At 50.4% G+C, this 15,899-nt stretch overlaps 1 protein-coding gene across 3 annotated transcripts in view; it reads left to right on the top strand.

Annotated features, from left to right (window-relative positions):
• NEURL1B (neuralized E3 ubiquitin protein ligase 1B) overlaps nucleotides 1-15,899 on the top strand; it is a 36,280-nt gene that overhangs the window by 5,039 nt on the left and 15,342 nt on the right. For 2 of the 3 annotated variants that reach the window (XM_012808004.2, XM_003781939.2), the window contains exon 2: nucleotides 15,217-15,762. The exons of the other annotated variant lie outside the window; for it this stretch is intronic. In XM_012808004.2, coding sequence (XP_012663458.1) covers nucleotides 15,217-15,762 — 546 coding nt within the window. The remainder of the gene's footprint in view (nucleotides 1-15,216; nucleotides 15,763-15,899) is intronic. 3 annotated transcript variants of the gene reach the window in all.

Here is a 15,899-nt window from a genome sequence, read left to right as displayed (position 1 = left end):
TCACGGAGCGGGGCCCTAGTGGAAGGGGCCCACATGCTCAAACAGAATGGGACATACAGTTGGTTACATCACTGGAGAGCACAGAGTACTGCTACCCTATTCCTCCAAGAGCAGGGTCGCAGCCTTCTCCCTGGGCTGGACTGCAAGGCCAGCAGTAAAAAGTGGCTACCAAACCAGTACTATGGGGTCATGAGTAGCTTTTTAAAAAATTCTTCAGGAACATAGAGTAGAATATGAAACAAAATATAGGGTGCAATCGTGTAGTAAGAGTATTTTGCTTCATTAAGCATATGTCTCAGTTGTGCGTGTGTGTGTCACAATGTCAAATGTATTTCTCTTTGTGGGTTCCAGCACAGTGGCTGAGAGGTAAAAGGCCACTCGCCTGCAGCAGAGGGGGTTCAGGGTCTAGAACTCAGATCGTAGAGCAGTGATTTTCAACCAATGTGCTGTGAAGATTTTAAAGATCATTAATTAAATTATTTATTTATTTTTATTGAGACAGAGTCTCTCTTTGTTGCCCACGGTAGAGTGCTGTGGCATCATAGCTCACAGCAACCTCAAACTCTTAGGCCCAAGTGATTCTCTTGCCTCAGCCTCCCGAGTAGCTGGGACTACAGGCACCTGCCACAGTGCCTGACTATTTTTTTGTTTGTTTTTAGCAAGCCTGGGTTGGATTCAAACCTACCAGCCCTGGTGCATGTGGCTGGTGCCCTACCCACGGCACCACTCCATAAATTATTTTCAAGAGAAGTTCAAAGCAAAGCATATTCTTTTTTTTTACTTTTTTTTTGGGATCAACATAATTTAAGTGTGCTATGGAAGTTTAACTATAGGTTCAAGTGTGCCGTGAGATTAAAAAAAAGGTTGAGAAAAACTTAGAGTCAGGCTGCCTGGATTCAAATCTGAGCTCAGCCGGTTCCCACTGGCATGACCTATTCGTGCCTCAGTTTCCTTACATGAACAGGGAGGCTAGGGATAGCTCCTTCATACTTGGCAGTGGTAGGGATGAAGAAGGAGACCGTTTAGCACTTTCCCCAGATGGAGGCTGTTGAGGATATTGTTGCTGCATGGGAAGAGGTCTCAGGCCTGCCCTAGAGCCCCTGTACCAGGCAGGCTGGCTGACAGGTGCCCTTCACTCCTTTCCTTGAAAGCCCTGCCCTTGGTGACCACAAGCCTTGAATCAAGGGGCTGGATTAAGAGATACCCCTTTCATGTGCATTGACAGCAATTTCCAGGAGTTCCTTGGACTCTTCCTGGACACCTGATTTCTAATGAGAAGAATCTGCCTAGCAGATTGCATTTATAGTTTCCATGAGTTGACCAAACCTCCAGGCCAGGCTCTGTGCTGGGCCAGGAAACAGCCTGAATTTAGGGACTAGGGATTCAAATTCTAGTGGGAAAGACCAACAAGGACACAGTATTTACAGTAAGTGGTGGAGGAAGAGCTCAGATTGTGGTTAGAGCCCAGAGAAGGAGGCAAGGAGGGCTTCCTGGAGGAGGTGTGCTCTGTCTCACTGAGATCAGCAAAAGGAGATATATGCTAGGAGAAAGGAATTGAAAAGGCTGTTCAAAGCCAAGGGCTCCATGTGGGGAGACATGTGGGGAGATGCAGTTTGTGGAGTGGGGGAGTCCCAGTGCAAGGGGGGATGGCATGTGGGATCACAGCGATGGGGAAAGAGCTCATGGCAGAGGCTGGGGCTGGGAGGTTCTTGGAGGCCAAGCTGCAGTCAGGAGACTTGAATTTCTCAGCTGCCACACTCCCCACCGGGATAATTCACCGTGTTTGCCAGCAGGGGCGTAGCATTTTTCCTGGGCTGGACGGCAAGGCAGCTCAGAACAGGCTGTTTAATCTTCCCCATGGAGAAGAGTCGGCTCTGCCCCTCTTTTGGACTAAAGAGCTTTCTGTACTTATGGTGCTCTCTGAGGGCTTAAAATAGAAGCTCAGAAGCCAGGTGTGTGGTTAGAGCCTAAAGCAGAGAGGGAAGAGAGAGGACGGACACCAGGTCTCAGCCCCGCAGGTAGCAAGCGCTCCCCTGACAGCAGCGCTGGGTTGTCAGAGCTTGGACACACTCACCCCACATCAGGCTCTTTGTCTGTTTCATCCCATTGAAACCATCAGGCTTCCAGAGGTCATCTCCTCATGTTACAGAGGAAGAAATTGAGGCTTGGAGAGGGATGAGACCTGCCCCAGGTCAGGCAGCTGGGAAGTGGCAGCTGAGCATGGGATCCCAGGCCTAAGGGGTATCTTGGGGCTCCTCTGGCTCACTTGCTGCTGCCCCCATCCTCATCCTGAGCCCCCGAGCCTCCACCCTTCTTGCTGGTCACTCTCATTGCCCTCTAAAGATGAATTACTTCTACCAAGAGCAGCCAGAATGAAGCTGCTCCTGGAAGAGGTCCATCCTGCACCCCCAGCCCACCTTACCCCAGGCCTGTGGACTCAGTAGCTAAAACAGTGGATGTGGCCTCTGGGAATTTTGCCCTAGAGAAGGGGTGAACTTGACCTCTATACCCCTTCCTCCTACCAGACTGGGACTCAGGTGTCTGCCTGGTAAAAGCTGGCCCATGCTCTGCTACTGGCAGACAGTGCATTGCTCAAGACATTACCCCTGAGCCTGGCTGCTCACCCCTTTCCACCAGAGCCCCAGTCAGCCAGCAAGGGTCAGGGCCAGGGTGAGAGCTTCATCATCCTAGATGGCATCCGTCCTGCAGGTGAGGAGCATCCTGTGCCCACGCTATGCCATTGGTGTCAGCAGTGTTGGTAACCACACAGGCTGGAGTCCTTCATTCCTCTGGCCACTCTTTATTAGCCAGACTTGACCTCTCTAAGTCTCAGTTCCTTCTTCTACAGAGGGACATAATGATGTTACCTCTCAGGAATGCAAAGTGTCTGCAGATACTAAGTGCTCACACACAGCACCTGTTATGACTATGCATTCACTGGGGGAATGAGCCCCTGCTCCGTGCTGAGCCCAGGATCTGAAACTCCCAAGGGAGACAGACATAAAAGAATAATAATTACCACTAACTTGTAGCACACAGCCCATCTGCGCCAGACACTGAGCAGGCATATGCATTTAAATTCTCAGGACAGAGTCTTCTGAGATACCTACTATTCATGTGGTAGAACTGTTGAGAGAACAGATGCACAGAGAGGGAAAGTAACTTGCCCAAGGGCATACAGCTCCAGCGGACATGATTCTGGCTAGAGAGAAGGAATGTCAGTGAGGAAGAAAACTGCAGGGTCAGGGTGGGGGGTCTAGTGGGGGGCATTTCCCATTTGCACTAGAAGCTTTTATTGTATTTAACAGAAGTCAGTGAGCATTTAGAAAAATCGGAAGGTTAATTTTCAGTTACTCACCTAGTTTTTTTGTTGTGTACCTCACACCCCACCTCTGGGCAGGCAGGGCAGGGGCATTCTCAGACAGCCTACTGGTCCACCACTGCCCCCCCCCACCCCCCAGGTGCTATTCCTCAAAATCTGGTATTCAAGTTTCCAGCCTCTGCCACGGCAGGTCAGGGGAGAGCTGATGTCCTGAAGGCTCTCTGGACAGCAAAGTGAAGGCCATGTCATCCCCAAGGGAGCAAAGAATCTCCAGCAACCTAGCCTGGGGACTGTTGGGGCCTGAGAGCTGCCTGCAGACCTTATGGGGCAGGGCACTGTGGAGTGAATGCAGATGTGACCAGTGTGTAGATATGACATGAGGCAGTCAGAGGAAGAACTTCCTAAGTGCAAGAGCTGTCTGGAAGCAGAAATCAGGGAGGGAGGCCTGTTACTGGCGTGACTCTGATGTTTAGCCTGGCTCCAGGCTGCCTGGAGTCCTGGTACCAAGAATGATAGAAGGCGTGAGGGTTGGCTGGGCCTGCTGTCCAAGGATGGCTGTCCCAAGCCCTGGTTAGAAACACCTGCCACTGAGTCTGAAAAAGTGCTGAGGCTGGGACTTGATGTGGATATTGCAGAGGCATCAGGAGTACCTAAAGGATCCTGGATGAATTATCTGTAAGGTGCCTTTGACCCCAGGGTCTTCCAGGGAATGTGTTCCAGCACCTGTCTGCTGGACTCCTGCAGAACCCTTCACATCTTTCATTTGAACTGTCCTCCTGCTAGTTCTAAAAGGTGGGGGGAGTGTTTACCCCATTTTACAGATCAGGACACTGAGGTACAGGACAGTGAAGCTGCCTGCCTCAGCCTTGGTTTCTTCCCTCATGCTGACCTCTCAACTTCAGACTCAGTAGCAGGTGTTTTTGAGCAGGGCTTAGGACAGCCATCATGGACGGCCCAGCCTGCCCTCACGTATTTCATTCTTTTTACCAGAAGCAGCTCAGAGCTGGTTTCTTGCCTCACCTCTGAGCAGTGGAGGAAAGTTCTTTAATGAGTAAGCCATTTGGGGAAATGGGTGCGGCAGAGGTGTCTCAGGCATTATTGGTACTTGGCAGAATGCCCACAGCTATTTAAAACTATATTTTGTTTATATCCTCAACATTACGCATTGTTTATATCACAATGATATCCCTTGGGCACGTGTTTTATTTCATTTTGCTGCCAGGATGATGGATTTTATGAGAGGGGTGGGCACACATGTACCAGTGTCTCCATAGCTGGGTCTGCTTATGGTAATCCACTCTAGACAAGCAGATCTTCACTTCCCAGAAGAGCTTCCCTTCCCTCAAGGTTGGGGGCATTCAAGGGCAGGAGAAAATAGAGTGTAATTTCTATGTCTATAGGGAATGGCACAGAACTTCATCTCTACAGGCTGGTCACCCAGGGGCTCTGTTCCCAGGACCAGAGAGTGTTGGGAATCGCACATCCCACTTCTCTGTGTGGACCAGAGCCTTGCACAGAAGCACATAACAATTACTGATTGGGTCTTTGGCTGGAATCTCAAGAAGGGCAGTGGAAAGAGGATTGATTTTGTAGGCAGTTCTGAGTTTGAATCTCAGCTCCACCATCTCTAAGCTGTATGACCCTGGGTGTGTCACTTTCCCTCTCTGTCCATCCATTTCCTCATCTTTAGGATGGGGATAAGGATGGTCCCTCCATCCCTCATGGGATTTTGATGAGGAATGCATGAGAGACTCCATGTGAAGTCTCAAGCTCATCAGAAGGTGGGAACTCCATAAGTGACCACTGCCTTTCTTCCTTGGAGGCAAGGAATATGTGCTCCCAAAATTGATCTGTGCAATGAACCCATTTTAAATAGTCCTACTGTGTCCCACCTCTCAAGTCCCTGTGATACAGATTATTAAGGTAGCTGTAGGTTGGCTAGGGAAGCAACTCTGCGTGATGGCCAACAGCATGTGTGGTCTTTGGACTCAGATCTGAGTTGATTCTTGACTTTGCTATTTCCCTGCATCATGGTCTTGGGCCAGTCTTTACCCCTTCTCTGAGCTTAATGTCCTCATCTATCAAATAGGCTCACAGGGTGATAGAAAAGCCCTAGTGAGCCCAGGACTGTCAGATCGCCAGAGCTTAGGGTACGAAGGATGAAGGTTCTTAGTGGCGCTCCATCACCTATCCCTTTACCTCTGGAATAGGCATCCTCAGGTATCGCCCACCTGCTCTCATCAGGCATTTGGCAGAAGCTCAGCATGATGTGTGATGGGGGGAGAGACGAGAAAGCTGCATCTTCAGAGAAGGATGGAGAGTGGCAGAGATATGCGTGGGAGTCACTTCTTGGGGGACCTCAGAGCCAAACATGGCAGGAGAGAAAATGACATTAGTTGACCTGTGGTGTGCCAGGCACTGTGCTCTGTTCCTTCTCGGCAAGGCGTGACTTCTAAAGTTTGCCCGAAGCAGCCCCAGCCATCTCCCTCCCAGCCTTTCAGAGCCTGCCTCCTTACTGGCCGTGGGACTGGTAGCAGTCACCTCCTCCAGCACTGTTAGGAGGCCCACTGGAGGTCTCCTGGGTGGAGGGCCATCTCCCCTGGGAGGTTTGCTCACCCATCGATCCCCACCCCCAATTCTTTTTCAGACCTCCAGGATGCAGCACTGCCCCTCTGCTCCCCCCATCCCCCGCTGTAATCAGTCACTGCTTCCTTTTTTAGATGCTTTGCTTATTGTTCATCCCAAGTTCCAAGTTCCGCCAAACTGTGTAGCTTTTGAGCAGCTCAAAACAAGCTGAATGATGACATCTACCACCACCCCTTCCCCGCCCCCAGCCATAGCTTCCTCCCTGAGACCAAGCCAGGGCATTGCTTGCCCTCTGTCAGAATGGGCCAGCAAGCATTTTGCCCAGCTGTTGCACTTGAGAAGAACCTTTCCCCCACCCCAGGAGCCAGAAGAACCTTGTTCAATGGACTCTTTGGGCCAGTGGATCTATTGTTTCAAAAAGTTTCCACTCTTTGGAGCCCTCTGGGTGCTCACCTGGGACTGAGATTGGGAGCAGCCGGGCTCCTGGGCACCAGGCTTCTGGTGGGGAGGAGTGGCTATCCTCAAGGCAGGGAGGAGGAGGAGCAGCAGGCATGACAGACTCAGTTTGCTAATCAGTGGGCAGCTGCCAGGGGCTGCAGGAGAAGAAGCAGGCACAGAGGGGTGGGACTGTGTTGGCCGTTGGAAGAGACTTTCAACTCCTGGACTGTGGGGTGGGACTGTGTTGGCCGTTGGAAGAGACTTTCAACTCCTGGACTGTGTTTCTCACTCCTGCTATGCTGGGCCATTTTGACAGGGAAGAAAGAAAGGCCCAGGATTTGAACCTCGTTCTTCAGAGAAGTAGATCGTGGGGGTTTATTCCCTTCTCCAAACCTTCAGCTGTCCCCGGAGCCCTCTTGAGGACTTCACCCTCCTCTGCATGGCCCTTAAGCCATGTGATACAGCCCTGGACCCCTCTCCACCCCTCCCCTCACTCTTTGCCCTGCACTACCCAATATGTTCAGCTTATTCTCACCTGCAGGCCTATGCTGGTGCTGTTCCCTCTGCCTGAAACACTCTTCCCATCCTTTACCACCCTGCCGGCCCTCCTTCCTCAGTCAACAGAGTGGCTCCCCTGCAACCTGTCCCAATTGGCCTTGACCCTCATGACAGCTGCCCCGTGCAGTTGTGGGTCTCTCAGCTCAAGGGAGCAGGGACTGTGTGTGGTTTGTCGGGGTGTGTGACCCTGTAGTCAGCACGGGGCCTACCACAGACATTGCAGAGGCAAATGGCAGATGGAGAGGGAGGGGATGTACTCGAGAAGGAATGAGGGTACATCCTCCCACCCCTCACTGCAGTGCGCCCCTAACCCTGGGAGCCAGCATCTTTGCAGTTGGAGTTTTCTGGGTCCCTTTATCAAGAAGAGACCTCAGTCAAGGGGCCCAACCAGGGCTGGAGCCAGCATGGAAATCCCAGCTCTGGCTGAGCATGCTTCAAGGGGGGCGTTGGGATGACCTCACCCCCTGGGAACTCTCACATCAGAGCCCACTCAAGCTAAGAGGGCTGCCACTTAGGCCTGGATGGAGGGGGCTTTTCTCTCTCCAAGCAGCATCCTGTGACCTCCAGCCTCCCTCTGGGGTGTCCTTGCAGCTGTTGAAGGGTTTTGTTTGCAAAGCAAAGTTGGAGGGAAGCAGGGTGGCGGTTTCCTGCTCTGACTGGCCCTTTTCCACCCTGGGTGCTGGCTGACCAGGCCTCTGAAACAGAGAACAAAGTCCCAGTAATCTGGCTTCTGTCTCCTGGATGCCTGTCACTGCCCCATTTGGCAGAGGTGAGGAGGGTTGGTTATTGTTTTCCTAGCCCATTTTTAAACCCACCAATGGAAAAGGTTCTCTCTGCAGCCAAAGGAGACCAATATCCTTGTCCCTCTTGGTGTGGGGGAAAGTCTTGCCACAAAGCAGCCTTGCCTGTTCCTGTCTCTAAAGCAGTCCTCACACACATAAAGACACACACACACACACACACACACACCATGTTGCTTCCTACTGCCAACAGTGCCGCCTTGCATTTTGGACTTGGGCAAATGTCGCTTGAACCAGAGATTTCTCACTTAAGATCCACACTCCGGGAATGGACGCTGTAAGGGTCTAGGAAGACCCTGAAGTTGAGCATCAAATTGTGTGCATGGAGTGTGTGTTTCTGGGGAGAAAGACCGCTGTAGCTTTTATTGCTCTTGACAAGGTCCATGACCCCCACCCCGATCCAAAGGTTACAGCCGCTGTCTTGAAGAAGGGGTGGGGTGGGAGAAAGAACCTGAGCCTGAAAATAAAGATGGAAAACCTACTCTGTAGCGTTGTCCTGAAGATTCAACCCAATAAACAAAGGCACGTGACCAGCACATAGTAGGGGCTCAGTAACACTCCAGTGAACTCACTTGTTCAAGAGAGGGGCAGAAGAGACTCTTCTTGCAGTTGGCAGTCCCCTTTCCTGCTGGGGAGGAATCTGCTGAAAACTGTAGCGAGCACGCCATCTGCTGAGTGCCAGTGTGCGGGAAGCCAGCCTTTGGGGGCCAGAGCACAGTCGCTGCTGCTTTCCACCACCCCCCGGGCAGTTTCTGCCATTTCCTTGGACTCCTTTTAAATCAAAGGAAGGGCCAGGCTGGGGAGATGAGTGAGGATCATTCGAGGAGGGAGGGGGGCATAGTACATTTGGGACATTGCTGGGGTGGCTTAAAAATAGACCTCTGTCCTTGGACACCAAGGGGAAGCAACCCCTGAGTTTACAAGAGGCCTCTCCTGGCCAAGGTCATGAGCCCTCGATGGGAGAAACACTTCAGAATGTATTGCTCCAGCTTCCACTGGTAGGTGTCTCTGACCCAGAGACAAACCTTTCCTACTCAAAGGAACTAAAGAAAGTGGTTAAAGAAAGAGACCAGAGTTTAATGAGCACCTGCTGTGTGCCACATACTGTGTCTGACAAGTTGCCTTGTGTCATCGTCATAGAAGTCTTGCAGAGTGAGATGACTTGCTAGTTTTCTAGGTCTGGTAAGGGAAGTGGGAACAGAGAAGTTAAGCATAGATCCTAGGATCACACAGCCAATAAATGACAAAATCAGAATTCAAACCCAGGTCAGTCTGACGCTGAGCCTGTGCTCTTTTTAACCACCTATCAAATCGTGATTTTTAAATAAAAAACATGATATGATCTCCAAACCATCTTTTTAACCATTTACCATAGTCTCTTTGCCTTTTGGGAATTTACACAGGATGGACGGAAGGACTGGGTCATAAACTCCTGATGTAGGAGACCCCAAATGGAGATGAGGGGCTCCCCGCCATGGTCAAACTTGATGTTCCCCATGGGGAAGGGAATGCCTGTTTCTTGAACACCTATGTTCTGGGACATCTGCTGAGATCTTGCTGTGCTCTCATTACCCACCAGCAGCCTGAAATGGGGTCTAAGGTTATGTACCATTTGGGTATAGCCTTGAGAGGTGCAGTGACTTGTTCAGAGTTCCTCAGACAAATCAGTAGCAAAGCACAGGCTTTCAACCAGAGTCCATGAAATAAATCAGGGTGCCTCCCAGAGAGGGAGCAGTCTAGAAAGATCTGCCCCAAGCTCGGCAGTGGCAACACTGAGTTAGCCAGAGCAGAAGTCCTTCCTCACTAATTATGCACAGCCACCCCTCACCCACCACCACCCCCCCGAAGTCTGGGGCCATACATTTAGAGTTGGGGCGTTGTTTTCTTCTCTTTCATGAGAGGGTGTGGGTTTTGCCCCTGGTGTGGTTGAGGACTTTTCCAGGCAGAAGGTTTGTTTGCTTGTTTGTTTTTGTTTCTTTAATTGTGATGGGGTGTTGGTTAGAATCTGGTCCTGATGCCACCAGGTGAGTGAGGACTTCTATGGTGGCAGACTCAACCATGATCAACAGGAGGAGAACGTGGGGAACATTTTGGCCCTCAATGGAATGTTCTATAGCCATGAATCAAGCCCAGTGATGGCACAAGAGCGACGTGGGGAAATGCTTTTCATGTAATGTGGAGTTAGAGAAGAACAGGCAGGAGGCAAAACTGGGTGTGCACTCTAATTGCAAGAGAGTTAGAAAAACTACTCAGTGCTGCCCAGTACTTCGCACTACTTATGGAAGAAAGTTAAAGGCAGGTGCGCTGGTTTAGGCTCAGACAGCCAAGTTCACAGCTCAGCAGCTGTGGGAAGTGTCTTTGCTGCCTGGAGCCTTGTTTTTCTCATGGAAAATGGAGACTGATCCTGCAGGTGAAGATTTGTTTTGAGAATGAGCTGCAATTACTTACCAAAAAATATTGGAAAACACCCAGCTCAGGACGTGGCATGTAGTGAGGACACCACCAGCGGTTCTTATGTGAGATCAGGACTGGAACTATGGAAAATGTAGGTCGAGTCAGGGTGTGAAAGTGGGGAGATAAAATGGGGGATGGATTTTTCTCCTCTTTCCCAAACTTTCTATAATGTGGCCACTGTTTATATTGCAGCAATTCAAATGATTAAGTTCAGGGTTTCCTCGAACATCTCCCAACTAGGAATTCCTGCAAGGCCCTTTGAGCCCACCTCCACAATTTTCTGTTCCTTGTAGGAACCACTTTCCCTGAACCAAGCTAAAAGCAGATGTTGGTGTGCAATTTGGAGATTGTTTATTGTTCTTTTATTTTAAGCATCTTCGATTTGTGTAAATAACACATCCTCTTAGGTACTTTTTCACTCTGGTTTTCTTTACCTCACATCAGGGCTCTGGCCCCTAAGGAAGGGAAAAATGAGTGTTTATCCCTCATTCCCCGAAGGAAGTCAAATCATATAATCAAGATTAAACAAATATGTAAACTTAGCTGGTTACTTGGCTGCATTTTATCCTAACATATAGTTGGTTTTCCCCTTATAGTAACAAGGCAGTATTTCTCCCCATTTCAACATTCATTTAAATCGCCAGACCCCTCTCAAGGAACATCTGCTCAGGATTCCCAAGCCATTTTGTAAAGAAACTCTCTGATGGAGAGATACGGTTGGAAAACACCGCATTGACGGGGAGGGGAGATAGGAATAATCAAATAAGGCTGGCCTATAGATGCTGGAGCTCAGGAGGGCTTTTGATCTGTGGTCACATTTAATGTTTCCTGGAGAATTTGCCAGCTGGAGGGACCTTGGCCTATTGCACACTGGCGGAAGCTGTAGCCAGAAGTCAAGTGCTTTGTACAAGGCCACAGTGTGCATGGAGAACACAGGCTTCTGCTGTCCCCAGCTGCCTCTGCTGATGGTTTATACCTTGGTGGAGTTCCCCCCGCATCTCCCACCACCACCAATTTGGGATTTGTCCTTTGAACTAGCTCTCCAGCCAGCCCTTCCTTTATCCTTGTGGTTCCAGAGATGGCCTCTGGTCTCTGTCCACCTTCCTTGCTGTCTTGGAGCCCCCCTCCCTAACCGGCCTGCCCAGGGTGTGCTTTGCTGAAGCCCTAATGTAGCTCCCTCCTGCCTACACTGTGCCCTCTGAGCCTCTTGGGTTGGCATTCAGTGCCTTCCCATCTGGTTCCTCTGACTTTGCAGCAGCCTCACTCCTCACCCCTGCAAGACAGTGGCTGCCCAACTTCACATACTCCCTACCACACTTACTGTATTACTTTACCCTCCCCACAGATTCCAGCTTCCCCTTGCCTCTGCCCCGGGCATTCCTCTCTCCACCCGCTCTTCCCTCCAGACCTGGCTCAGTGGGCATCACCACTGTCCAGCCCCTGACTGAGTCTGGGGCTTCCTGGAGGCCCCCAGTGCTGTTGCCTGAGGTGGTATTTATCATGCCTATTGTCACTGTGTATTCAGCTGTGTGTCTATCCTAGACAGGCTCAGATCTCCATGAGGGCAGGATGGGATGATGTGATCTGCAGAAAGGACAGGTGACTGAGTGACCAGTGCGGCGAACATTTTGCCTGGAAGGCCTGCCGAGAGGTTTAGGGAGTCAAGGAGTAGCCACTTGCCTCCCTCTCCTACCTCAAGGGTCTATGGCCCAGGCTTTCTATCCATCCTGTGTTAATTCCTAAGAGGTGTAGAGACTATGACAAAGTGCTTAAAAAGACAGATGGTCTCAATCCCAGCACTGTCCTTAGGTAAACCAGCTATGTGACTTTGGATAAGCAACTTGACCTCCCTGAAACTCCATTTCTCCATCCATGATGGGATGGATAACAGTAGTCTCTGCCTCATAAGAATAAGATGAGAATTAAGTGAGGAAATGCATGGCAAACACCCAGCCCAGAGTAAGTGTCTAAATGCCTGATGAGTCTATCAATCAGGAAATTTTTTGTTGCAAGTATCAGAAACCCAGCTCAACCTGTTAAAAGCAAAAGAGGGGCTGGGTACCCTGGCTGATGTCTGTAATCTTAGCACTTTGGGAAGCTAAGGCGAAAAGCTTGCTTGAGGTCAGGAATTTGAGACCAGCCTGAGCAAGAATAAGACCCTGTCTCTATAAAAACAGAAAAAATTAGCCAGGAGTGGTGGCATGTACCTGTAGTTCCAGCCACTCAGGAGGTTGAGACAGGAGGACCACCTAAACCCAGTAGTTTGAGATTGTAGTGAGTTATGATGATGCCACTGCACTCTAGCTAGGACTACAGAGCAAGACCCTGTCTCAAAAATAAATAAATAAATAAATAAATAGGCCTTTCTATCTGAGAAGTCTGCCATCGTCTGATTGGCCAGGCTTGGGTCACACTCCAATTTCTACAGTGGGGGAAAGTGCCATCTCCCAAGGAAAATTGGGACATAATAACCAGAAAAAGAGGAATGGTTGCTGACCAGGCAGAAGCAGCTGGTGCCCATATGACAGTGATGGGGGTCCTCTGTGGTGGCCCAAAGCTCAGAGGAGTGATGCTTGACTGGCCTCCCCAGAGCCTTACCCTTCTTGGGCCAAAGACCTCCCTGCATCAGAGATGGCTTGGCCAGAGAGCCTAAGAAAAGGGTTCCCACCCTGACTTTGACAGACCTTGAGCTTGGGAAGGCCCCTCTCCTTCTGTCCTCCCATTTCCCCATCTGTAAAATTGGCATATAGGAGGATATGATCTCTGAGGCCTATTCTAGCTCTGACTATAACCCAGGCAGCAGCTGGCATTTCTCAAGTGCCTAGTGTGTGTCAGGACTTTGCTGGGCACAGGAGAACCAAAGACAGAGATGGTCCCTGCCCTCCAGGACCTACTTGTGTTATCTCCCTGCCCTTCCTTATCACTGATTTGCTTCCCTTTCCTGTACCTGTTATAGAGCCAATGTGTCTTTAAAATTTTATCTACTTTCTATAAAAATGAATTAAAGCCTCCAAATCTCTACTACCTTCAACTCATATCCAGAATCTGACCCCTTCTCACCACCTTTTACTGGTACTCACATCTGATCCACCATTGTCTCTAACCTGGAATAATCCAGTCCAGCTTCCTCAACATTCCGCTCCATATACAATGGCCTGAGCGGTCCTACCACTTTTCTGCTGTAAACTTTCAATAAGAGCTCAGTGCATTCATAGTAAAATGGTTAAAGAAAAAACAACTACTATAGGGACCCCCCACACACACACAAACTTCTTTCCTTCCACACCCCACATGCTGACACCATTCTGGCTACACTGGCTTCCTTGTCATTTCTTGACCACACCAGCACATTTGCACCTCAGGGCCTTTGCACTTGCTGTACCCCCTGCCTGGAATGATTTTCCCCCAAGTGCCCCCATGGCTCACTCCCTCACATCCTTTAGGTCTCTGCTCAAAAGTTTTTCAGAGAGGCCTTCCCAGAAACCCTAAGATAGCAGCTCTCTCTGCATTAGTCTTGGTAATGCATCCTACCAGGTGGAGTCTGTCTTGTGTGTTATCTGACTTGGCGCTCTGGAATGTCAGCTCCCTCAGAGTGGGAAGAATCTTGATGGTTGCTGTATTCCCAGTGCCTAGCATGCTGCTCAATATTTGTTAAATGAGTGAATCACCGAAGTGCCTTTTTCTAATGTGGGAATTTGGCTTTTTCTGTATTTCACCTTCTGTGGGTCAGTGGCTTTTGTTGGGAGGGGGGCCTCCCTGCCTGCCTTGGAGAGTGGGGCTTCCTTCTCCTTGGGCTGGAGAGGGAAGCCATGGCTTGTCTGCCTCCTCATTGCCTCTCCCTCTTCATTTTTCCTGCTCTCGCTCCCACCAGCCTTAGTGTTCATTGAACTCCCCACCTCCACCCACTGATGTGCCCAGAGCACAGGGCATCCTGTTTCTGAGTGTGGGAGGAGCGGTCCCTCTTCCCTGGGGTCACCATTTTTCTCATTGTGGGGCTCAGGCTGCCTGCAATTTGTAAGAATTTGCCATGAAAATTGTACTCAGCTACTGTTGTGAATTAATAGCAGAGACTCCTGCAGTAATCACCCACCCTACTCTCTCCCAGGATGCCAGAGCCTCCCAAGAACCACCCCTGGGGGTGAGAGAAAGAAAAGCAGGGCTGAGATAAACACTCCCACTCTGGACTAGCTAGGTTTATGACCAGTAGCCAGATCCTTTGAAAGACCACCCAAGGATTCCCCAGGTTCTTCAGAGCAGCATTTTCTTAGAAACGAACCCTCAAAAGTATAAATTTTAGAAAACCCAACCTTTCTCATAAGGAGTAGAGAATGCTTTCATTTTCTGTGGGTCACAGAATCCTGGCTTAGATTTGCTTTGGAACCTCAGTAATATCATGAGTGGCCTGTTCCACACAGACTTTATGCCAGGTATTATTATTATAGGGACTTCATCCACGCAATCATTTAGCAGCTGTGTGAGTTAAGTAACATCCCCATGTTACAGGCAAGAAACTAAGTTAGAGAAATTAAGTTAGGGATTCAGACGGCCTTGGGGAACCCAAAAGAATGCTGTTTCTGTTGTCTTACCTGCCTTGCTTTTGAACGAAACTTACAAAGAAAAAAATCTCCAAAGACCCCCACCTCCAAAGGCAACAGTATCCCCCCACCTCCAAAGGCAACAGGAACCCTACAGCCCAGAGGTGGCCTCGGGAGGTCCTTCTAGATTTGGCAGTATTTGATGGAGAAGTCATTTGACCCCTGCTGGCTGTCGAGACAAGTTCACTGGTGTTGGCCTAACACTGAAACACTTCTAGTGTTTTACCCACCCACCTGATATACACCCTGCCTTGGTTTGTTCATCTGTGAAATGGGTATAGTGACTTTGCTGTGACAAAGAGATTAGTGCTGGTTTCCCTTTGGTCTAGCTTGGAACCTTCTCAAGTTTATCATTTGCCAGTCTAATTAAGAGAGAATTTAAAATGAAAATAACTATTAAAGATCAATGGGGCCCTCAGGGAGTTCCCAGGTACCTGACTGTCTTGCCTGTCTCTTCCTACAGACTCCAGCCCTCCCGCGCGCCTCCTGGCCACCCGGCCATGCTGCGGTCCTGGTCCAGAGCGGCGCCAGGTTCTTGGCGAGGCGCCGCGCTTCCACACGCAGGCCAAGGGCAAGAACGTGCGCCTGGACGGCCACTCCCGCCGGGCCACGCGGCGCAACAGCTTCTGCAATGGCGTCACCTTCACGCAGCGGCCTATCCGGCTGTACGAGCAGGTGCGGCTACGCCTAGTGGCGGTGCGCCCTGGCTGGAGTGGCGCTCTACGCTTTGGCTTCACAGCTCACGATCCGTCGCTCATGAGTGCTCAGGACATCCCCAAGTACGCCTGCCCGGATCTGGTCACGCGGCCTGGCTACTGGGCCAAGGCGCTGCCTGAGAACCTAGCGCTGCGCGACACTGTGTTGGCCTACTGGGCAGATCGCCACGGCCGCGTCTTCTACACCGTCAATGACGGAGAGCCGGTGCTCTTCCACTGTGGCGTGGCTGTGGGCGGCCCGCTCTGGGCGCTCATCGACGTCTACGGCATCACAGACGAGGTGCAGCTCCTCGGTAGGTGGCGGCCCTGCTAGGCACCAGGCAGAGGTGCCCCGTACACGTGGTGTTTTCCTTAGTATTCACAACCAGCAGGCCTGCTTTGTGCTAAGCGCTTTCCACATCTTAACTCATTTATTTTTCACAACGACCAG

The sequence above is a fragment of the Otolemur garnettii genome, unplaced genomic scaffold (genome assembly GCF_000181295.1).
Source record: "Otolemur garnettii isolate 467f Iridium unplaced genomic scaffold, OtoGar3 scaffold00003, whole genome shotgun sequence".
In the NCBI taxonomy this organism is placed as follows: domain Eukaryota; kingdom Metazoa; phylum Chordata; class Mammalia; order Primates; family Galagidae; genus Otolemur; species Otolemur garnettii.
Note: the sequence above shows the minus strand (reverse complement) of the source record. Positions and strands in the feature narration are given on the sequence as shown.